Here is a 24,913-nt window from a genome sequence, read left to right on the forward strand (position 1 = left end):
GAGATAGTACTATAAGCCCTGAGAGTTACAGTCTTTTTAACGTCAACTACCATATCTAAACATCGAAACAGAAAAATATCCACGTTATTCAAAAACAGACCAAAAGACTGATTTTTTTTTTAAATGCACATCATGATTAAAAAAGATGAGTTTAACACACAAACATGTCACCTCTGCCAGGTGATGTGGAGAAACCCTCAAAACTGTTCTTCAATTTCAAATCAAGCTATTATCAGAAATATTTTTAATAGCTCCAGTTTGCAAAGAGGTGAATGTCAATTTATGGAACATATGCCATTGAGCAAAAGACTGATAAAGAATACAGTTAACAGATCTTGCAACTCCCTTACTGGTAATCCCCAGTGAAATTAAAATAAAGGCTGGGGGTGGTGGCTCATGCCTGTAATCCCAGAACTTTGGGAGGCCAAGGCAAGCGGATGACTTGAGCTCAGGAGTTCAAGACCAGCCTGGGCAAGATGGTAAAACCCCATCTCTACCAAACATACAAAAAAAACCAGCCAGGTGTGGTGGTGCATGCCTGTGGTCCTAGCTACCTGGGAGGCTGAGGTGGGAGGATCGCTAGACCCCGGGAGGCAGAGGCTGCAGTGAGTCGAGATCACACTGTGCACTCCCGCCTAGGTAACAGAGTGAGACCCTGTCTCAAAAGAGAAAGAAATAGATTAAAATAAAGAGTTACCTCTATCTTAGGAAGACAGACTACCTCCAGCTGGGGAAGCTGAGTAACTTCGTGATACGGTGGCGTCTGTGCCAAGCCTTGAAAAAGCAGCAGGGTTTGTACATGCAGGTGTGGTAGGAAAACTTCAAATGAAAAGAAGAGATGACCAAAGGCACGGTGGAGAAAGAGGAATATATGTAAAAGAGAAAGTATATCTGACAGATAGCATATTAGCATTTAGGAGTAGAGAATAAAGTGTTTTATGTGCCAACAGTTAGGAATGTCTTTATTTAGGAAGTGAAAGCCATTAATGACCACCAGAAGTCTGTTGTAGGATTTCTCTCAATTTGATACATACTCTTCTCTAGATACAAGCTACATCTATCTCTCACTATAGAATTCCAGAACTCAAGAATTTGAGGCACAAGTATCTCTGAAGACAAAGAATAAGGTAAGGTTTGAAATAGGAAAACTGTTTGAAACTCATTTTAAGAAATAATCAGACCTACCTAGAATGACTCCCTTAACGAGGCAGAAAACCAGGGACTGATTCTCTAGAAAGGTTGAACCAAAAATAATCAGACCTTCCTGCACCAGGCACAGATGCTCATGGGAATGAAGCATCATAATGAAAACAAGATTAAAGTGAAAATTAACATGACCCTCATCCCTTTCCCTACTTGGTTTCAAGATGCTAACAATCAGGCTCATTCCCTGGCATAATACTGGAGTATTCTTCTCTGATTTCTCCTAATGAAAACTCCTACTGAGACTTAGATTGGGAGTCCCAATTGGCTGACACTTCCCATGCAAAACTACAATAAAGCCCTCAAGTATAGAACATCACCCAAATTTAAGGAAAGCCAACATGAAAGAAAAAACTCGGAGGAAACAAAGACATTGGCAAAATATAGTAGATATCCTAAGAGAAATAAAAGATCTTGCATCTGAAACATGAACGGGAAGCTTTCCAAAGAAATATACTAAGAAAGACCTCTTGAAATTAAATTCTACAAGACCACAGAAGTTGTCAGTATTATACAATGATTGGGAGATGAAGTTAAGGCACTCTCATAGAAAGTAAGACAGGAGAATATAAAATAAAGACAAAAGATAAAACTAGAAGGTCAGTCCCAGCAATTCAGTATCCAAATAATGAGTTTCCAAAGGAAAAAACATTTAACAAAAGGGATGAAATTATGAAAGAAACACGAGGGCCCACTAAGTGCCCTGCACAATAAGTGAAAAATCCAAAACAAGTTATATCATCTTGAAATTAAAAACATTAGACATAAAAAGATCAGAAAGACTTCCAAAAGGAAATAATGGCAATCAGGTTTTTAAACAAAAGAGAAATCTAAATGGAACTAGACTTAGTGGCAGTACTGGAAGCTAGAAAACAATACTTTTAAATTTCTGAGTAAAAATTATTCCCTGCCTAGAATTCTGTAACCATAACTATCAAACCAGTGTGGAGGTAAAATAAAAACATTTTCAGATGTGTAAGGCTTCCTCAGGTTTTGGATTATTAAAATGAGGGCTTAAGCCAAGAGAGAACAGCACATGGGACCCAGGAAACAGGAGGCCTAACAAAAAAGAGAGGCCAAGGAAATTCCTAAAAGTCCATATTGGAGCAGGAAGACAGCACCAGGTAAGATGTTTCCCAAAAACCCAACTGAAACTTGATCTAATGTGTTTAAATCTTTTGAGAGGAACTCTATAACTCTGGCACACAATGCAGGAATAAATTGGTGGTACATGGGAAGCTATGTAAAAGAAAAATGCCATTAACTGCAGGAAAATTAAAAAACATGCCAACAGAAGAAATGTCATCACAATATACTCCACAATCTGGCTGTAAACAATACAGAGTCATAAACGTGAACCCTGAATACTGACTTAACCAAAAATTATGATATAAATATACTAGGAAGAGAGAAGAAGGAGAATTGTATGTGCTTGTTGTCGAGAAGGGTGTGGTAAGAAAGCTAAATTCATCTTCCCTTATGGAAAGTCAATACATAACACATCTTAAAACTGGGATAGTAAAAACTGAAAAGTAAATACCGTAGCATACAAAGGTCTTTTTAGAAATGGAGAGGTAACATAAAAATGAAACATGGCTGCAAGAACAGAGGACTGCAGGGTTTAAGACGGGCGTAGAAGAGACTGACGTTTTTTATTAGACTTTTCGTTATTTGCTTTTAACTAGAGAAAATTAAGTTTTTAAAAACTACCAAAAAAGCAATGTAATTAACTGTCAAACTTTTGACTCACCCTGGCAGTAATTGTTCCATGCTTTTCTCCTCTGTTGTTTATCATCCGAATCCCAGCCGACTGAAACATCTCCTTCATTTGAGTAGGGGTAGCAGTGGTGGCAAAATCTATATCCTGAGGCTTTACTCCATTTAATAAATCCCTCACTGCTCCTCCTGCTATTCTTAATTCGTGATTCTCTTTGACAAATAATTCTGAGATGAGAGAAAATAAGATTTTTATTCCCAAGTTCTTTATTTCAATGTGTTTATTTTAACCACAAAAGTACAAGGCTTTTCCATCTAGTTGGAACAGCAGAGATTCATTTAACTGAGGCTTTTCATATGAAAAATGAGAACAAGGCCCAAAGAAGTAAAAAGACTTGTCTACAGGAGAGTGCCTCTGAGGACCAACGGGAAACAGGGAACTTGCAGAATTCTTTGCTTATTCAGAAGATAATTCAGAATTCCACAATGCCTCAAAGTGATCAATATAAATTTGAAGTATTACTAAAGACAAAAGCAGGTCAGGCGCAGTGGCTCACACCTGTAATCCTGATACTTTGGGAGGCTGAGGCGAAAAGATCACTTGAGCCCAGGAGTTCGAGACTAGCCTGGGCAAAGAGCAAGACTCTATCTATACAAAAAATAAAAATAGCCAGGTTCAATGGCGCACACCTGTAGTCCCAGCTACTTGGGAGGCTGAGGTGGGAGGATGGCTTGAGCCCAGGAGTTCAAGGCTGCAGTGAGCTATGATCGTGCCACTGCACTCCAGCCTGGGTGACAGAGCAAGACCTTATCTCAAAAAAAAAAAAAAAAAAAAAGTAAATCAAACAATTCTGCTTTCTTTTCCCAATTTATGTGCATACTTTAGAAATGGTAACATGTTCTTGTATTTCTCTGTGTTTATAGATAGATGTTGAGGCAGGATGTTCATGCATGAAACTATCAGACAACATTAGTCTATACCACTTATGATTAATGTTTATAGCTAAAAATCCTTCAAGAAATGATGTGTATATAATTCTAAAATCAACTCCTATCTGTGCTCTAGGTAGAACCATTTGAACACTGAACAACTATGAGCAACTACATAGCTGACTCCTCTATATGTACAGGATAAGGCAAAATCCACTATAACTATCCATATGCCCACATAGAACCTAGTGAGAGTGGCATCCAGGAGCTAGCCTGCCACAATATTAGGCCCTGGGGTCTGTGGAACAGAAACAATTTCACAAAACATCAGTATGAGACAAGCCCATTCTGTGACCATGATGGATCGATCAAGACAACTCTGTAATCACCTAAACATACACGAAACATGAACACTGCCCATGACACACCCTACAATAGTTGGTAACAGTGACTGTGCCTTACCAATTAGGTTTAGTCTCACAACTGTACTCAACTTCTAGGAAAGCAGTATTAAGACACCCAATCACAGAATTACTTCTGCTTCCTGAGAGCATCTAACCCGCTGTAAAGCTCTACTACCTTAAATGCTCTCCAAAATGACCCAATACAAGCCCAACTCCTGTAAGAAGTCATTTCTAAAGCCCTCTTACTGAGTATACCTCCAGGTTCTCCAGTGTCAGCATGCTACTCCTCACTCAGCATGTTGCTCCTCACTGCCAGGAGTAACAACCCAACTTGTATCCCTGTTGGTCTTTGGCTAGTGGACAGTGACACGAGCATTCAACTAAACTCATCATACATCAAAGTTCTAGCACCTCTAATCACAACTCAAAACATAATTCTCTGTCTCTACCTCAACATCTTCTGTTCTCTGTCTTGCCCACACTCCTCTTCCACCTACTCTTCCCACATCTTTTCAGCCCCATTCTCTGTAGACTCCTTAAAATGACGTACTTAAAAATAACAAATGCTCCCTACCCTCTTGACTTAATTAAGGGTATCTTTTCCACAAGCTCTCCCCAAGGGAAAGTGTTCATATTCCCCTAATGCCACATTTCCCATCAACGCCCACTTCCAGGACCACATCACCTCCCTTAAATCCAGCCTCCATCATCTAGACTTAGGGATTTAAAACACTAGGTTAATTGTGCCATGCATCAACTGCTCCTCCTAACTACTCACAACACAGTACCCAAAACACCAGGTTAATTATGCTACGCATTAACTGCTCCTCCTAACTACTCACAACACAGTACCCAAATTCCTCAGTGCTATATCCAAAGGATTCCATGACCTATTTGTCTCATCTCTTGCTAAACTCTGCATCACACTTTGTCTGTACCAGCTGTCTGCACCAAACTCTCCCCATAGTTTTCCTCCATAATTTTGCTTGTGTGAGTCACTTCACTGAAACACCTCCCCAACTTACTCCAGCTCAGTGGCTGGCTGTCACACTTCTTGTCCCATAACCCACACTAAGACATTCACATAGCAGTCACCAAAATTTGTATGTCTACATGGCAAACAAAAGTATCATAAAAGAAAACCTGCCCTTCATACCATGCAATCTATTCTATTCTCTCTTTTTTTTAAATACTGGTCATGACCACTAAATTTGGTCATGACCACTAAATTGACTTCATGACCCACTAAGAGGTAACTACCCAGTTGGAATACATTGATCTAGCTCACTCTTACTTATCTGTTGTGATTCACTTTAGGAAGCCTCACCTGAAGGTGAGGTTAGGTAATTTTCTTCTAAGCAACTAGTACAGCATATCTCTATACATACCAATTATATTAAAATTACCTGTTTTATGTCTTTGTCTCCCCACTTCTCAGGGTAGAAAACCTATCTTATTCATCTTTATACCAATTTGGCTCATAATTAAACTGAATTATGATATTCTAGCTATTAAAAAAAAGAATGACTTCACTGGAAAGTATTGGGTTTTTTTAAGTTTTCTTAAAACAGTATCAAGTAGCTGTTCTGAAATTCAAGCAAATAAAGGACAAGTTTTACGTTCACTTGAACCTACTATAAACAGTGGGATGAAGAAGGTCAAGGCTTAATTTATATAGATAACTACTGTTTTAAGATTCTCATGCTGGCTTTACTAAAATAAAACGATAAGTTCAAATTTACTCAGTAAGCTAACTGCATTACAAAGAGATCCAGAACTCAAAGTAATATATTCACCATTTTGATTAGCCCTATGTTATTAAACCATTCCAAAAAACTTGCCATTCAGGATTTTTAAAATAACATTTAAGACAACTGAGAAAGACATATCAAGGCACATCTGTCTATATGAAAGAGCAGTCATAAAAATTATAAGAAAAGCATAATTTCACATTGGCCTAAAACAGCAGGGACTATCAAGCTTAAAGATTTATTTATTCCTGTTACTGATAATTTCAATCTTACAGAAACAGGGATGCAGTCAACATTTCAAAAGACTTTGCAAGCTACATTCAATGAAATAATTCAGTGAAAATAACACCTAATGTAACTAAATTTAACTGTAAACTTAAGCCTAAAAGTCAAAGAATGCAGAATCTCATCATCCCCAAACTATGTTTATTTGCTCCAAATGCCACCTCTGATAGTAAGCAATTGTTAATTATTCTTATTAGCAATTCAAAAGACCATACATTAATGTGTCAGAAAACTTTTATAATTGTCACCTCTTTTTAATGTTAACTTTTAATTAAATTTTCATGAACGCCTTCCCTTTACAGCTTTGAATTTTGACGATTGAAGGCTGGGGTGGGGTAAGGGGCAGTGAGTGGGAGCTATGAGTGGGAAGATATGGTGTGAGCATTACTACAGGAAAACAGACCATCTGTTCTAAGAGCTCTGGACTTCAAGAGAGCGATCAGTTGTTCCTATTGTGCTAAATTTTAATATGATGGCCTTCTGACATCATATAACACTAAGCGCTATCACCCCCTATGGACAACAGCCAAGGGACCAAACAAGTCCTTGCTCATCCATTAATGCTGTTAGCTCAGGCAAAAATCATCTGCATTGGGAACTTCAGCCTCATCTCTGGGACAGAAAAATATTCTTTTTTTTTTTTTTTTTTTTTGAGAGAGGGTCTCACTGTCATCCAGGCTGGAGTGCAGTGGCACCATCACAGCTCACTGTGCAGCCTTGACCCCAAGTTCAAGGAACCCCCTGCCTCAGCCTCCTGAGTAGCTGGGACTACAGGTGTGCATCACCATAACTGGCTAAATTTATTATTATTATTTTTGTACAGATGGGATTTCACTATGTTGCTCAGGCTGGTCTCTAACTCCTGAGGTCAAGCAATTCTCCCACCTCGGCCTCCCAAAGTGCTGGGAGATTATAGGCACGAGCTACCACAGCCAGCTGAGAAATAATCTTATATGCCACTAGCATATGATTGTACTGAAGCAAAAAGATACATAAAATAACCTGACAAATTATAAAACCCTTATGATATGACAATAATACACTATTCTAGTCTCTCATATTCTTGCATACTGAAAACTAATTTTACACATGGCAAAGCAGCTATTAAGATTTGAAAATTGGTACAGGATTTAAACTCCAAGTATCACTATATAGCAGCCATCACAAAGGCTGTGTGTTTTTGTACGTTTTGCTTTTATACAGAACATTACATTTTACCAGGGCACCCAAATCTTTGACATTCTAACTTGTTGATCGTTGCACTAAAAGATTCCATTCTTGCCACTTCTCCAGTAGCCTAGAAAAAGTCAACTTTAGAATATATCCATGTTCTCATTTGCCAGTCCTTCAAGGACCGGACTCTGGAAGCAATCACCACCTCTACCTTACCATACCATTTAGGCTCTAACTTCCTTAGGACCTCATTTCTCAGGGTGGAAAAAATCCAGTTCTTAATGTCAGGTTTAGAGAGTTAAACACAATTGTTAAAATGATGTGCAAGAAACTATAGTAATCAATATTTAGAACCTTATTTCCAAAAAATGCAGAATGACCTGAGTTAAGCCATCAAGAGTTAATTACTACTCCTTCTTCCAAGAGGCTTCTTGCAATTGAAGTTGAAAAATTGGGGGCTGTGAAGGGCATACACAGAAAGAAAAAAGCTTCAACTCAACCCAAAATCAGAGCTTCAAAATCTGCGCTATTCAAACAGTAGCCACTTGTACTTACTGAGCACTTAAAATGCGGTGAGTCTGAATTCTGATGTGCTGTATTAAATGCATACCAGATTTCAAAGACTTCCAAGTAAGAATATAAAATATCTCATTAATTTTCTTTTTTTTTTTTTGAGACACGGTCTGTGTCGCCCAGGCTGTAGTGTCGTGACACAATCTCCGCTTACCGCAACCCCCACCTCCCAGGCTTCAGTGATCCTCCCACCTCAACCTCCCAAGTAGCAGGGACTGCAGACATGTATCACTATGCTTGCCTATTTTTTGTATTTTTAGTAGAGATGGAGTTTCACCGTGTTGCCCAGGCTGGTCTCAAACTCCTGGGCTCAAGTGATCCATCCGCCTCAGCCACTCGAAAGTGCTGGGATTACAGGTATGAGCCACCGCATCCAGCCTCCCAAAGTGCTAGGATTACAGGTGGGAGCCACTGTGCCCAGCCTCATTAACAATTTTTATACAAAATTCATAGTGATAGTATCTTAGATATATTGGATTAAATTAGATGAACTAAAAATAATTATTAAAATTTATTTCGCCATTCTATCTTTTTAATGTGGTTAGTAGAAAAGTTTATATTACATATGGGCTCAGAAATTTCTATTGGACAGCAATTTTTAGCAATTTTCACTCTCTCCAATTAAAAAAGATAATGAAGCATCGGCATAACCAAACGTGCATTTAAGCCCTCTACTTAAAGTCTGCCTAAAAGAATCTAAAAGAATCAACATATTCTGGGCCATTTATCTCTGGCACGTACCTAAAAAGCCATCACCTAATTTCAAGAACGGGAAAGTAGCTTTGAGAATAAGCTAATACAAGGTGAGTCATGTTAAAGTAATGGTTTGTCTATCTTCTGTGCATCAGAATTAACTTGTGGAGCTTTTATTAAAAATATAGATGGTCATCCCACCCAGAGATTCTAACTCAGTAGGCTGCAGGTAGAACCCGAGCATGTGTGTTTTAAAAGCTCCCCAAGTGAATCTAATAGATAGCCAGTGCTGTTTAGCTCATATTTCTATATATACTACTAAATATATTTATGAAGGTGCTATTAAAATTCCCACAGGCTTTGTAATGCTACTGTGTGGCTGCTTTAGCAACATCAGTAGATGACATTAAGAACCAATACTAATGAAACCGTGGCAACAGCAAGAAGCTACTGGAGTCAGGCACTTAGCTAAAGCCATTTCCTATGCTCCTTCCAGACAGGTTTTGCAACGTGCACAATGGAGGCAACTCCTATTTCCTTCTTGCTTCAGTTCTCATGGAAAGCATTTACACCTAGGAAGGAAGCAGAGCTTAGTGGTTACAAGCTGGGCTCTGAAATCAGATTGCATAAGTTCGAAACCCAGCTCTCTAGTTAGTAGTTACAGAAACACAGGCAAAGCACTTCACATGCCTAACAATCTGTTTCCTTTTCCACATAACAAGTCAAAATGTTTGTACTCATTAAGTTAGTAGGACCGGTCCCGTAATGTATGGAAAGTACTTAGCACAGCATACAGAAAAGCCATGCTTTTTATTGCAGTCAACTTCTTGCCTTTTCCAGTGATTTAGCTATATTTTTGGATCAGCCATATGTAAGCCTTTCTTTTTTCTTTTAATATTCCTTTCTTTTTTTTTGAAACATGGTCTCACTCTGTTGCTCAGGCTAGAGTGGCATGATCATAGCTCACTGCAGCCTCAAACTCCTGGGCTCAAACAATCCTCCTACCTTGGCCTCCCCAAGAGATTACACGCTGGGTACACCCAGCCAAGCCTTTCTTCCAGCAATGAAAACGTGCATACTGGGCACCGTGGCTAACACCTGTAATCCCAGCATTTTGGGAGGCCAAGGAGTGAGCCCAGGAGTTTGAGACCAGCCCGGACAACACAAAGAGACCCTCTACTTATTTTTTTAATAAAAATAATTAAAACAACAATAAAAATATCCGAATGTTGGCTTAAAAAGTTAACCCTCTACTTCTCCATTTAGACAGGTTTCCAGTCAAGAAAAGGTATCCTAATCTCTCACCTGTCAGACTCTTCAATCCTTCTGTGAAAAGTGACTGGAATTCGGGAGACTGCAACTTCATTGTAAATAGATACCGCTTCAGAAGACACAGCCTACTCCACCTACAGTTCAGCACTGGCCTGTGCCAATGATACAGGCACCTCAGCATCTGGAGAGGCAGTCACCAACTACACATCTACAAGGCAAATACACAGGCATACCAATGAAATTAAAAGTGAAGGTAAGTGAAGGAAAATAAAGGGACATATTGCAAGTTTATCAACTCAGAAATTCATCTCTTGTTCAGATGAAAAAACTGAAAAAGGTGTCAGTTTGAGGGATTAAGACTAGATCTATGTATCTACCTGGTTTTGTTCTCCAGAAGCACTTACTGTGGCAGGCGGGGTCTCACTAACGCAGGCCTCCATAAGAACTGTTTCAGTACTGACTGAGTGGTTGAGTTACACATTAAAAGCTGAAAGAGCCAGCCAGTGCCCTTAAACAAGGCTGGAATGTAACAAAAGCCCACCAAGAGTTTTGCCTAGGCCTTTCCTGGACCTTGAAGCATGATAAAATAACAAAGGAATTCTTTTTTTGAGATGGAGTCTCGCTCTGTCGCCCAGGCCAGAGTGCAGTGGCACGATCTCGGCTCACTGCAACCTCTGCCTCCTGGGTTCAAGCGATTCTCCTGCCTCAGCATCCCAAGTAGCAGGGATCACAGGCGCACACCACCACATCCGGCTAATTTTTTATACTTCTGGGTAGAGACGGGGTTTCACCATGTTGGCCAGACTGCTCTGGAACTCCTGACCACAAGTGATCTGCCCACCTCGGCCTCCCAAAGTGCTGGGATTACAGGCGTGAGCCACTGCGCCCGGCCCCAGAGGAGTTCTTAACAGGACCCGTTTAGAATTAAACAAGTTTTACTGGGGATCTGAGGAAACTCCCCAGGCCTCCAGGAACAAGTTTATTAGGGGTCTGAGGGAACTCCCCAAACCTCCATGATTTAGCAGGAGAGAATATAAGGGTAATCACCCCAGCACCTGGACCCATTTAGATTAAGTAAATTGACTCAGGCTCCAAAGGAAGGTCTTCAGGACTCAGATCTTATAGATAAGAAGTTAATCACTTGTATCTTTAGATGAATGCACACTTACACATAAACATATAACTTAGAAGGTATATAAGCTCTGGAAAACTTTGTAATTCTGAGTTGGTCTGGGATATTTTCCAGGCCTTCTCCCTGTACCTGGTTACAGAAATCAACTCCCTTCTTTCCTAGTTTATCTGTATCTCATTATTGGGCAGCGAAAATAAGCAGCCCAACCCTCGGTTTGGTGGTTTGGTCGGGGAGCATTACCACTACACTCGCATGCCACATGGTACTGTGATGACACTCTCCCCAGAGCAGGGCTTCAGTCAGTATGTGAGGGGTGCGGGGTTCTAGAAACTCTATCCGAGTTTCTGGTCTCCAGAACTTGTCATGGTCACAGGTGGGTATCACCCTACTTCCCCACTTGCACTCGAGAATTCATGACCCTGGGATAGCGCCTAGAAACTGTATTTTCCCATGAATTTAGTTTTGCTGCCCCCATTTTCCTGATTCTTTTCCTGCCATCTTGCAATCTCCTCTGATTTCTAGCACACCCCTGCCTTCCCTTCTATATATCACATCCTCGTTCTCCCCATCCGGGGCGTCCTGCCCATATGGAGGCAGCAGCAGCTCTCGAGTGACCCCGGTGTAAACTTGCAGAGAAAAACCATTCCATTCCACGGAAGCGGGCTGGAGGAGCCGCGCTTCCCAGCAGGCCACGTGGGGCGGAAAGACCCACTCAGTTTCCTTGCACCTCCGCCTCAACTTAAGAAAACGCTCTGGGGACCCCAGCTCTGAAAAGGCGCGTCCCGCCCCCCACGCCGGGTGCTGGCGACAAGGCCCAGTGAAAAAGCGTCTCGGGGCCGTCCGCGCGGAAGGGAAAGTGCTGAGGGAAGCCAAGGAATCTGCGCCTGCGGTCGCCAGTAAACGTGACGGGGACACGACCTCCGCGTCGGGGCTATTTTGCCCAGTCTGAGGAGGCCTCTCGCCACGTCCCGCTCCCGTCTTCCTCGAGGACCCGGGGCGGTGGCTCCCCTGGCCCACAGCAGGAAGGAAGGGGCAGCAACTCACACCACCAACTCTGCCCCTCTGGGTGGGGCGCGCCCGCTTACCGGCCCCGCTGCTGCCGCCGCCGCCACCGCCGCCACGCGCACTTCCGGGATGGTGAACGCGGTGACGTCTCCAACGCACATGGGTTGGCGGCGAATAGGAAGTCGCGGCAGGGCGAGGGCGAGGGCGAGTGCGGGGGCGGGGCCCGGACCGAAGGGCTTCCGGCTCCTCTCGCCCCTCCCCACAGTGAGGCGATGCTCTGAGCCGGTTTCCCAGACCCACCGAGGCCCGCCTGGGCAAAGCGGAGCCCCGGGGGGCCCTGAGCAAAGCGGCGCGGGTTCGTTTAATTACGCGCCTGTCACCGCACCTCTGGCTGGCCCTGAGCTGCTCAGAAGCCCATCTGCGCGGCATGCCTGTGCGATCTGGGACAACTGGCACCTGTCTTCCTTTGCAAAACGAGACTGTTAATAAAACCTACCCCAGGGTAGGACGGATTGTTCGGTAAATGTTAACTTATTCGTGTTTGACTATTCTGTACTCTAATCTCTGCATAGAGTTAAGTCCACAGTTGACAGAGTCACACGCATTCGAAATCTAAGCCCTCCGGTCCTGTGAAATGACTGGGCATATTTTATTTTCTTACCTGGTTTGTGTAACCATTGGCCTCCTTGGCCTGGAGGCTTCCCAGCTGTAAAGTGGAGAACTTAGATTTGATTCAGTTCATTAATTTTTTCTAGAGCGGAAAAGAGCAAAGAGAGTGGCAAAGGAGTGGGAATACAGCCGTTGAGCCCTTAAAGTGTGAAAATGTGTAGTTTTTTGTTTTTTGTTTTTTTTTGAGACGGAGTTTCGCTGTTGTTGCCCAGGCTGGAGTGCAGTGGCGTGATCTGGGCTCACTGCAACCTCCGCCTTCCGGTTTCAAGCGATTCTCCTGCCTCAGCCTCCCGAGTAGCTGGGATTACAGGTGTCTGCCACCACGCCCAGCTAATTTTTAGTAGACAGGGTTTTGCCTTGTTGGCCAAGCTGGTCTCGAACTCCTGACCTCGTGTTCCACAGGCCTCGGACCCCCAAAGTGCCGGGATTACAGGCGTGAGCCACTGCGTCCGGCCGAAAATGTGTAGTCTTTTAAGTGTAACTTTTTACATCACTTAGCTTTCCCTAAAATTTTCCTAGAAAAATGCATGTGCATGTTATTTCTGTTCTTTTGCCCTCACCACATGCCTACCTGTTCTTCCCAGACTTTTCAGCCCCACTCTCTGTAGACTTCCTAAAACGTAAAAAGTAAGATGTCCAGTTACCACACCTCTTCAAGGTGTTGAATATCCTGTTTTTGGAAGCACAAGACTGGCTTTCCAAATTGACGTTCAGAGGCACAGCATTGATATAATCCGGTGCAAGGATTTTCTTTCTCTCTCTCTCTCTCTCTCTTTGGGGCAAGGAAAGCCCCAAATCATCCTTTCAGGCTTGTCTCGTATTTCTCACCACCATGACCCTAGACAAACTGGACCAAAGCCTCCGTTGCTGTACCCACCTAGAATAGATTCTCCAAATCACCACCTATGAAGGCAACGCTAATACAACTATTATAATGACTTACTTCGTGCCAGTTCCTGTGCTGGGCACCCTCAACAATTTCTGGCCTTGTAAATATATAGTTTATATATACATGTGTATATACAGTTGTCCTTCCGTATCCATGGGGTATTGGTTCCAGAACATCACCCCAACCAGTGTTCAAGTTCTTTATAAAAAATGGCATAATATTTGCATATAGCCTATACACATTCTGTAGTATAAATCATTTCTAGATTACTTATAATACCTGATATAAATGCTATGTAAACAGTTGTTGTGCTATATCGCTTCTTTGTATTTTTTAATTGCTATTTAATTTTTTTTTATTTTTTTTGAGATGGAGTTTCACTCTGGCGCCCAGGCTGGAGTGCAGTAGCACGATCACAGCTCACTGCAACCTCTGCCTTCCAGGTTCAAGTGATTCTTCTGCCTCAGCCTCCCAAGTAGCTGGGATTACAGGCGCCCGCCTCCACGCCCGGCTAATTTTTGTATTTTTAGTAGAGACGGGGTTTCACCATGTTGGCCAGGCTGGTCTTGAACTGCTGACCTCAGGTGACCCACCCACCTAGGCCTCCGGAAGTGCTGGGATTACAGACATGCGCCATGGTGCCCCAGCCTTATGTAATATTTCGACCTGTGGCTGGTTGAATCCACTGATGGAGAACCCATGGCTATGGAAGGCCAACTGGAGAGAGAGAGAGAGAGAGAGGAGAAAGAGAGAGAGTAAGAGAATTCCTATTGTACTGGCCAAGACAATGAAATGAAAATAGGGATATTACTACAGATCATATAGATATATATGAGGAGATATTATAAACAATTTTATGCCAATTAATTTGACAATGTAGATGCAATGCATCAATTCTATAAAAAAGACAATTTATCAGAACTGAAATAGGGTAGAATTTAAAAATCTGAATAGCTTTTCATTTTTAAAGAAATTGAATTGTTGTTCAACAGACTTCCCACAAAGATAATTCCAGGCCCAGATGGTTTCAGTGGTCAAATTTATCAAACACATAAGGAAGGAAGAACTCCAGTCTTGTGCAAAGTTTGTTTAGAAAATAGAGGAGGAAACAGTTTTCCTCTCATTTTGAGGCCAGCATAACCTGCATAACATAAAATCAACACTACAAAAAAATTAATATATAGCTTAATAGACCACATGACCATAGAAACAAAAACAACTTTAATAAAATGTTAGCAAATTGAATCCAACAGTATATAGAAAGATAATACATCATGATCAATTTGGGTTTATCCCAAATGCAAGGAATGCAAGATGGATTTAATGATCTAAAACCAATCAACGTAATTCACCATATTAACTGAAAAAGAAAAACTGTCGTCATCACAATAGATGCAGAAAGACCACTTAAAATTCAATCCCTACTCATAAAAACTGCCAAAAAAATAAGATTAGAAGGGACTTCCTCAATATGGTAAAGGCCATTCATGAAAAATCCATAGCCAATATCAGACTTAATGGTAATATATTGAACACTCTCCCCCTTATATCAGGAAGAAGGCAAGGATGCCCCATCTTACCACTTCTCCTTAACATTTGTCTGCAGTTTATAACCATTAACAAAGCAAGAAAAAGATATGGAAAGTGTAACAATTCAGAAGGAAGTAAAATTGTCCCTATTTTCAGATGACATGATGGTGGTTTACACAGAAATCATAGGAACTGACAAAACTACTACTAGAACTAACAAGTAAATTTAGGAAGGTCTCAGGATACCAGGTTAATATACATAAATCAATTCTATTTTTATATATTATCAGCAAAAATATAGTATGTAAAAATATATATCACATATGAAGAAATAAGTGTAATAACAGAAGCTATATGGTTAGCAACCAAACATATGTAAAGATACTCAACATCATCAATCACTAAGAGGCCGGATATGGTGGCCCTTGCCTGTAATCTCAACACTTTGGGAGATTAAGGTGGGAGGATCGCTTGAGCCCAGGAGTTTGAGACCAGCCTGGGCAATATAATGAGACCCTTTCTCTATAATTTTTGTTTTAATAGCCGGGGTTGGTGTTGCGTGCCTGTATTCCCAGTTACTCAGGAGGCTGAAGTGGGAGAAACACTTTGAGCCCAGGAGGTCCAGGCTGCATTGAGCTGTGATTGCACCACTGCATTCCAGCCTGGACAACAGAGTGAGACATTGTCTAAAATATAATATGTATATATATATAAAATCACCAGGGAAATACAAATTATACAACAATGAGATACCTTTTTGTTTTTTTAAGACGGAGTCTCACTCTTTCACCTAGGCTGGAGTGCAATGGCATAGTCTCGGCCTACTGCAACCTACGCCTGCCAGGTTCAAGCAGTCTCCTGCCTCAGCCTTCTGAGTAGCTGGGATTACAGGCATGTGCCACCACACCCGGCTAATTTTTCTATTTTTAGTAGAGACGGGGTTTCACTATGTTGGCCAGGCTGGTCTCGAACTCCTGACCTTGTGATCTGCCGCCTCAGCTTCCCAAAGTGCTGGGATTACAGGCATGAGCTACCACGCCTGGCCAACAATGAGATACCTTTACATACCCATTAGAATGTCTAAAATTGAAACACCTGGAAATATCAAATGCTGATGAGAATGAAGAGCAACTGCAACTCTCATACACCATGGGTGGGAATACAAACTGGCCCAGCCACTTTGGTAAACAGTTTACTGGTGTCTGATAAGACTAGCTATACATATACCTTATGGCCCAGCAATCCCACTCCTAGATATTTACCTGAGAGAAATAAAAACTTATGTTCGCACTAAAACGTGTATGTGAGTGGTGTAGTCACTTTATTTATAATTATTCCAAACTGAAAATAACCCAGATTTCTTCCAGCAGATGAATGGATAAGCAACCTGGAGCATATCCATACAATGGAATACTACTGAGCAAGATGAAAGAACAAACTGCTGATACACACAGCAACACGTCTGACTCTCAAGTGAAGAAAGCCACTTTCAAGAGGCTGCATATAATAGACTCCATTCATATGACATCCAGAAAAGGCAAAACTATAGGTCGGGCACAGTGGCTCACGCCTGTAATCCCAGCACTTTGGGAGGCTGAGGTGGGCAGATCACGAGGCCAGGAGTTCAAGACCAGCCTGGCCAACATGGTGAAACCCCGTCTCCACGAAAAATACAAAAATTAGCTGGGCATGGTGGTGGGCGCCTGTAATCCCAGCTACTCGGGAGGCTGAGGCAGGAGAATCAATTGAACCAGGGAGGCAGGGGTTGCAATGAGCTGAGATCACGCCATCGCACTCCAGCCTAGGTAACAGGGCGAGACTCCATCTCAAAAAAAAAAAAAAGGCAAAACTGTAGAGACAAAAATTATCAGTTCTTGCCAGGGGGCTCAAGATGTGAGGAGGTATTTACTACGAAAGCGCATTAGAGAATTTTGAGGGGAGAGAAAGGTGATAGAATTGTTCTATGTTTTGATGATAGTGGTGATTAAATAACTCTGTATTTGCCATAATGCATAGAACAGTATTGTATTAGTCCATTCTCACACTGCTATAAAGAAATACTTGAGACTGGGTAATTTATAAAGAAAAGAGGTTTAATTGGCTCATGGTTCGTTCGGTAGGCTGTACAAGAAGCATGGCTGGGGACGCCTCAGGAAACTTGCAGTCATGGTGGCAGGTGAAGGGGAAGTAGGCTCCTCTTACATGGCCAGAGCGGGAAAAAGGAGTGGTGGGGAGGTACTGCACACTTTTAAATTGCCAGATCTCACTGCAACTCACTATGAGGAGAACAGCACTAATGGGGAAATCCATCCCCATGATCCAGTCACTTCCCACCAGGCCCCACCTCCAATATTGGAGATAACAATTTGATGAGAGATTTGAATGGGGACACAGACCCAAACCATACCAAGTACATTTAAAAGGTAAACTTTCCTGCTTATAAATTATACCTCAATAAACCTCCCCCCAAAAGTAATTAGATTTTTATATATTAGCAAAAAAAAATTAAGAACATGAAACTTAATTCAATTATTGAAGCATGTACCTATGAAAGCAGGACAGAACTTTGAGGCCATTAAACTAAAGGGTACAAGAACTCTAGACAGAATGCCCAGTTCAACCCCTTAGGACATGGTGAAGACAACCAAAGCGATCTCAAACTCCTCTCTCCCACACAAGACGTTTTCTATTATCTCTTAATATAGACCCATCCTAAAGGAAATAAAACTTTATCTGCAAAGGAACTGACATTTACTGCACAGAAATCCTACTGGAAATATTCTTTCTCCGTAGAACATACCCAAAAGTAAATACCATAGACAGGGAGTACTGTTAGCATCTGGCAAGTTTATACCTTTCTATGGAAACACCACAGTCATGAATATTACTCTTCAGTTAGAAGGCTACACATTATTAAATAAATTCAGGAGGCCAGGAGTGGTGGCTCATGCCTGTAATCCCAGCAATTTGGGAGGCTGAGACATGCAGATCACTTGAGGCTAGGAGTTTGAGACCAGCCTGGCCAACTTGGTGAAACTCTGTTTCTACTAAAAAAAAAAAAATGATAATAATACAAAAACTATCTGGGCCTGATGGCACATGACTGAAATCCCAGCTAATCAGGAGGCTGAAGCAAGAGAATCGCTCAAACGTGGGAGGTGGAGGTTGCAGTGAGCCAAGATCCCATCACTGCACTCCAGCCTGGGCAAAAGAGTGAGACTCTGTCTCAAAAAAAAAAAAAGAAAAATTCAGAAAAGTAAGATGAGAACAGCTTAGAAGTATATATCAATATTTCTTAGATACACCAATGTTAGGTCTGAATGCTGGTTTGAGTGTCCTTCAGTGCTTACTAGAGATGCCCTCAGGAGTTTCGCAATTGCCTCAAAGAGCTTCCATCTTTCTTTGTAGATCCTGTTCTTTGTACATCTAGTAGCCAAAATGTGGTCCCCAGTGTTCAGTTGTCTCTTGGTTTATCTAAATTTTGACTGTGTGTCTGTGACACTGATTCATTCTGCACACTAGAGAGAGAAGCAATGGTACACATAGAGAAGTTGTGAATGTAACATCACTTCCATTCATTTATGCATTCATTCATTCACCAGAGGTTTCAGTGCTCACGATTTGCCAGTGGCATGGGTAATACAGTAAGAATAAGGCTACCTACCAATTGTATTGTGTTTTTAATAGTGCCAGGCATTTTATTTTGATTAATTTGTTTAATCTTCACAAACATCCAATTAGGTACTGTATAGAAGAGGAAACTGAGGCATAGAGAGGTTTATTTGTCTAAGGTTCTACAGAGAGTAAGTGGCACAAGCAGAATTTGAACCCAGACATTCTGCCTCAAAACCACCATTGAACACTGATAAGGCTGGAGAAGAAGGCAGGGACTAGAGCATGCAGTGCTGGGTGCTTCTCGGGATGACATTTGGATTTAATTTTAATGGCAATAGCAAGATATTAAAGGTTTTTCAAAGCAGGGGTTTTCATAAACCTATTTGTGGTTTCCTGCCATCAGGCAGACTGCAGCATGAAAATGGGTTGGAAAGCCCAGGCAAGAGGCTGGGGCAGTTGTGCCCAGGAGGGTGGGCCAGCACGTTGCCACAGTGGGGAAGAGAAGTGAGTGGATACTAGAGTCAAACTGGAAGGGGGTGAGGGTGGAGTGGAATGAGACATGAGGAGAAGAGAAAATCACCCATGACCCCTGCATTCATTTCCTATGGCTGCTGTGACAAATTACCACAAACTTCGAGGCTTAAAACCACATTGGTGTATCATCTCACAGTCCTGAAGGTCAGAAGTCTAAAATGGGTCCACAGGGCTGCCTACCACAACCTCCGAGCCTGTGCTTTAGTAACTTAGTGGATGAAAAGATAACAGGACTATCAAGGAAAATGATGTCACAAAGAATTGATGGCTCGGCTTAGCACTAACTGCATCAGCCTCAATGCTGAATACTTTTTCTATTCCCTGCCCCCCTTTCTGGGTTTTTGGGCAGGTAGTTCAATTTTATTTTTTCATTTAATTTTTTATTTTACTTTTTTTTTTTTTTTTTAAGATGGAGTTTCACTCTGTCGCCCAGGCTGGAGTGCAGTGGTGCAATCTCAGCTCACTGCAAACTCTGCCTCCCGAGTTTAAGCATTTCTCCTGCATCACCCTCCAGAGTAGCTGGAATTACAGGTGCCCACCAACACGCCCCACTAATTTTTGTATTTTTAGTAGAGACGAGGTTTCACCTTGTTGGCCAGGCTGGTCTGGAACTCCTGACCTCAGGTGATCCGCCTGCCTCAGCCTCCCAAAGTGCTGGGATTACAGGCATGAGCCACAGGTAGTTCAATTTCAAATGAAAACCCACAGCTGAGTAGAGGTAGACCCATCAAATAGGGTGAGACCTTTCTGATGGAGTTTGCCACTGCCCACCAGCACTTACTCTAGGACTGTCTCCTCCACATCAGCCTTCCCTAATATATCACTGTTCCCAGTGCACTTATATTTTAAAATAGGACAGAGAAGGAAGAATAATGCTTTCCATAAAAATAGGAATTAGGCTGGGTGCAGTGGCTCACACCTGCAATCCCAGCACTTTGGTAGGCCAAAGTCGGAGGATCACTTGAGCTAAGGAATTAGAGACCAGCCCCAGGAACATGGCCAGAACTTGTCTCTACTAAAAACAGATTTTTTTAAAAAATCAGCCAAGTGTGGTGGCACAAGCCTGCAGTCCCAGCTCCTTGGGAGGCTAAGATGGGAGGATCACTTGAGCCCAGGAGATTGAGGCTGCAGTGAGCCATGATTGTACTACTGCACTCCAGCCTCAGCAACCTAGCAAGATTCCAACTCAAAAATAAATAAAATAGGACAGTGAAGGGAAAATAATGCTTCCCATAAAAATATGAATTAGGCTGGGCACAGTGGCTCAAGGAGGCTGAAGCAGGAGGATCATTTGAGCCCAGGAGTTTGAGACTAACCTGGGTAACATAGTGTGACTCTGTCTTTGCAAAAAAACTTAAATTATAGCACTTTAGGCCTCCTGGGGAAGATATTTGAGGCAATATTTAGACAAGTCCGAAAAAAACATAAATATGACCTAATTTTAATATTCTGCAAGTTATTCACACCCCTCCCCACCCTCACTTTTCATTGTAAGTGACACTGAGTAATTTGTTTAAAAGAACAAGTTCTGTTTCAGGAATGTGTTCTTTCTTTGAAACAGCAAAAAGTACCTGTTTGGAGAAAAAGTCATTTGCTAGTTTTGTTCTCATAAAAGTTTACTAGAAGGCAACTAAAGTTTAAGATCTCCCAGAGGACAAATAAAGATATTTCTCAGCAAATGTAGAATCGTAATTTTCATTGGTGCTGGGGGATTTTACACACAAATGCAATTTTATTTTACATTTAAAAGAGGTAAGTAAATAGACGAATCAATTTCAGCTGCTCTGAAATGTCATACCGGGTCATTAATTTTAAAAGATGAGACTTCAATAATAGTTAAAAGAACAAAGGCCCAAGGGTAAAGACTGAGAATAATCACCTTCAAAATTCTGAATTATCAGCAGCCTCAGATCAGAATCAAGAGGAGCCTAATTCAGTTTCCTTGTGATGTTCTCCATTGCATTTTTTACCTTCAAAATATAAGTTCAAATGGAATTCCCTTTTACAAAAACAGAAACCCTCTTTCCTTAAAGCACAAGGACCTCCTCTGTGTGCTGGATACTAGGATGAATTCTGGCAAAACCAAGCTCGATAAAATAAAGACCTATTGTCTAATCTGCATTCAGATCGGAGGTATGAGACTTGCACCTGGCCATCTCTGTGGTGGAGACAGAGATATAAACATAATATTTGGTATGATATAAAATTTAAATGAGGCCAGGCATGGTGGCTCATGCCTGTAATCTCAGCACTTTGGGAGGCCAACGCGGGTTTATCGCTTGAGCTTAGGAGTTCGAGAACAGCCTGGGCAATATGACGAAACCTTCTCTCTACAAAAAATACAAAAATTATCCTGGCACGGTGGTGTGCGCTTGTAGTCCTAGCTACTTGGAGGGCTGAAGCAGGAGAATCGCTTGAGTGCAGGAGGTCGAACTGCAGTGAGTCATGATTGCACCACTGCACTCCAGCCTGGGAGACAGAGTGAGACCCTCAAAAAAAATTACATATATATATATATATATATATATATATATATATATAATATATATAGTTAAATAGACAAATACAAGCAGCAGTTTAATGCACACTTGAGGGAAAGACAAGAGAGAGAGTGATCTTCCCAAATAACATCACATTCAGACTTATTCTGAAATAATCAGGAGTTTCTCAAGAGGAACGCCACACTCACCACCGTCAAATCAGATAGTCCAAGTTAAACAATTGTACTGTTTTGTGAAAATAACAATTATAACAATCATAGAATTAAGGTTTTGCCATTCTAGGCAATGTGAATTTGGAGAGCATCACAAAGAGTCTGTGCTATGTAAATTCTCTAAGCCTCAGTATACTCATCTGTAAAATAGGTTTATAGAGCTGTGATGTGATCATGTGTATAAGGCAATTGACAGTCCCAGGAACATGGTAGGTTCTCTTTTGACTGAAATGGGATGTTAATCTACATTAACAACATAAGTTTAGCCCAGGTGTGGTGGCTCATGCCTGTAATCCCAGCACTTTGGGAGGCCGAGGTGGGCAGACCACCTGAGGTCAGGAGTTCGAGAGCAGCCTTGCCGACATGGTGAAACCCCATCTGTACTAAAAAATACAAAAAAAAAAATTAGCCAGGCGTGGTGGCACACGCCTGTAGTCCTGGTTACTCAGGAGGCTGAGGCAGGAGAATAGCTTGAACTCAGGAGGCAGAAGTTGCAGGAGCCGAGATCGCACCACTGCACTCCAGCCTGGGTGACAGAAAGAGACTCCATCTCAAAATAATAATAATAATAATAAGTTTAATTGTATAGTTTTTGCTATTGTTTTTACACATTCTGGTTGATTTCCTGTATCTGGTTTTCAGAGCAAAGAACTGGTCTCTGACTAAAGAACTGAAAAAAGGACTAAAGAACTGAAAAAAGCTTAAGCTACTGAAATTCTTTACTGAATAAAGATATGCTTTTAATTTTAGCTACATGTGATAACTCCACAGACTGATTTTACACTAGAATTTTTCTAACGACTACCCGGAATTCTGTTTCAATCCTGTGAGGGTATCTAATCCTGCTAGGGTATTTTTTAATGACAGTTTTATTGAGATATAACTTACATATCATAAAATTCACCTATTTAAAGGGTACAAGTCAATGGTTTTAATATATTCACAGAGTTGGCAACCATCAATACAATCAATTTAAAATATTTGTATTATCCCAGAAGAAAATCTCATACCCATTAGCAGTAACTTCTCATTTTTCCCAAACTCCCTCCTTCCCCCGGCAGCCCTAGGCAACCATGAATCTATTTTCTATCTCTACAGATTTGCTTATTCTGGACATTTCATATAAATGGAATCATGCAGTGTGTGATCTTTTGTGACTGACTTCTTTTACTTAGCTTCATGTGTTCAAGGTTCATCCATGTTGTAGTATCAGTGCTTCTTTTGATGGCTGAACAATATTTCACTGCATGGATATACCACATATTCTTTATCCATTCATCAGTTGCTGGACATTTGGGTTGTTTTCACTCTTTGGCCATTATAACTAATTCTTCTGTGAATATTCACATATAAATGTTTATGTAGACACATGATTTTAACTCTCTTGGGTGGGTATTTGCCTAGGAATGCAATTGCTGAGTCGTATGGAAACTCCACATTTAACCTTTTGAGGAACTGCCAGGCTATTTTCCAAATTGGCCACCTCACTTTACCTTCCCAGCAACAGTATGTGAGGGTTCCAGTGTTTCCACATCTTCATCAACAGTTGTTATTGTCCTTTTCATTTCAGCCATTGGAGTGGGTGTGAAGAGGTATCTCAGTGTGGTTTTAATTTGCATTTCCAATAGCTAATGATATTGAGCAGATGTTCCTATGCATCTTCGCTGTTGGTACATCTTCTCTGGAGATATGTCTGTTCAAATTCTTTATCCCATGTTTAAACTGGGTTATTTTACTTTTTTCTTTCTTTCTTTCGTTTTTTGAGAAAGGTCTTGCTCTGTCACCCAGACTGGAGTACAGTGGCACGAACACGACGCACCATAGCCTCAAACTCCTGGGCTCAAGCTATCCTCCCACCTCAACCTCCCAAAGTGCTGGTATTACAGGCTAAAGTGGGTTATTTTTCTTTTTATTGTTTGGTTTTAAGAGTTTTTGACATATTCTAAATAAAAGTTCCTTGTCAGATATATCTTTGCAAATATTTTTCCCATGCTGTGGCTTGTCTTTTCACTTCCTTGTATTTTATTTTATTTTATTTTAGACAGAGTCTTGCTCTGTTGCCCAGGCTGGAGTGCAGTGGCATGATCTCAGCTCACTGCAACCTTCACCTCCTGGGTTTAAGCCATTCTCCTGTCTCAGTCTTTGAGTAGCTGGGATTACAGGCACCCGCCACCACACCTGGCTAATTTTTGTATTTTTTAGTAGAGACGGGGTTTCACCATGTTGGCCAGGCTGGTCTTAAACTCCTGACCTCAGGTGATCTGCCTACCTTGGCTTCCCAAAGTGCTGGGATTAGAGACGTGAGCCACTGCATCTGGTCTTTTTTCATTTTCTTGATGGTATCCTTTGAAGCACAAAAGCTTTTAATTTTGGTGAAATCCAGTTTATCTATTTTTTTCTTTTGTTGTGTCTGCTTTTGTATCTTATTTAAGAAACCACTGGGTGGGTGCGGCAGCTCATGCCTGTAATCCCAGGTCTTTGGGAGGCCAAGGTGGGTGGATCACCTGAAATCAGGAGTTCGAGACCAGCCTGGCCAACATGGCAAAACCCCATCTCTAGTAAAAATATAAAACTTAGCCGGGTGTGGTGGCACACGCCTGTAATCCCAACTTCTCGGGAGGCTGAGGCAGGAGAATCGCATGAATCCAGGAGTCAGGGGAGTTTGCAGTGAGCCGAGATCATACCACTGCCCTCCAGCCTAGGTGACAGAGTAAGATTCTGTCTCAAAAAAAAAAAAAGAAAAGAAAGAAACAAAACGAAGGTCATGAAGATTTATGCCTATGTTTTCTTCTAAGAATTTTATAGTTTTGCCTCTTACTTTTAGGT

At 41.5% G+C, this 24,913-nt stretch overlaps 1 protein-coding gene across 7 annotated transcripts in view; it reads right to left on the reverse strand.

Annotated features, from left to right (window-relative positions):
* The window catches only part of TRNT1 (tRNA nucleotidyl transferase 1), a 36,371-nt gene extending 24,066 nt beyond the window's left edge, over positions 1–12,305 (reverse strand). For 4 of the 7 annotated variants that reach the window (XR_008523714.2, XR_010139180.1, XM_054551874.2 and 1 more), the window contains exons 1-3: positions 12,218–12,305; positions 10,034–10,208; positions 2,954–3,147 (exon numbers count right to left, since the gene is read on the reverse strand). Coding sequence is in view for 4 of the 7 variants with exons in the window: in XM_054551874.2 (XP_054407849.1) it covers positions 2,954–3,147; positions 10,034–10,181 (342 nt within the window). In the remaining 3 variants the exon portion in view is untranslated. Of the gene's footprint in view, positions 1–2,953; positions 3,148–10,033; positions 10,209–12,050 lie in introns of all 7 variants that reach the window. The other 3 variants (XR_008523715.2, XM_063721958.1, XM_063721959.1) reach the window with 3 other exon arrangements.
* Between the last annotated feature and the right edge of the window lie 12,608 nt (positions 12,306–24,913).

The sequence above is a fragment of the Pongo abelii genome, chromosome 2 (assembly GCF_028885655.2).
Source record: "Pongo abelii isolate AG06213 chromosome 2, NHGRI_mPonAbe1-v2.0_pri, whole genome shotgun sequence".
NCBI lineage: Eukaryota > Metazoa > Chordata > Mammalia > Primates > Hominidae > Pongo > Pongo abelii.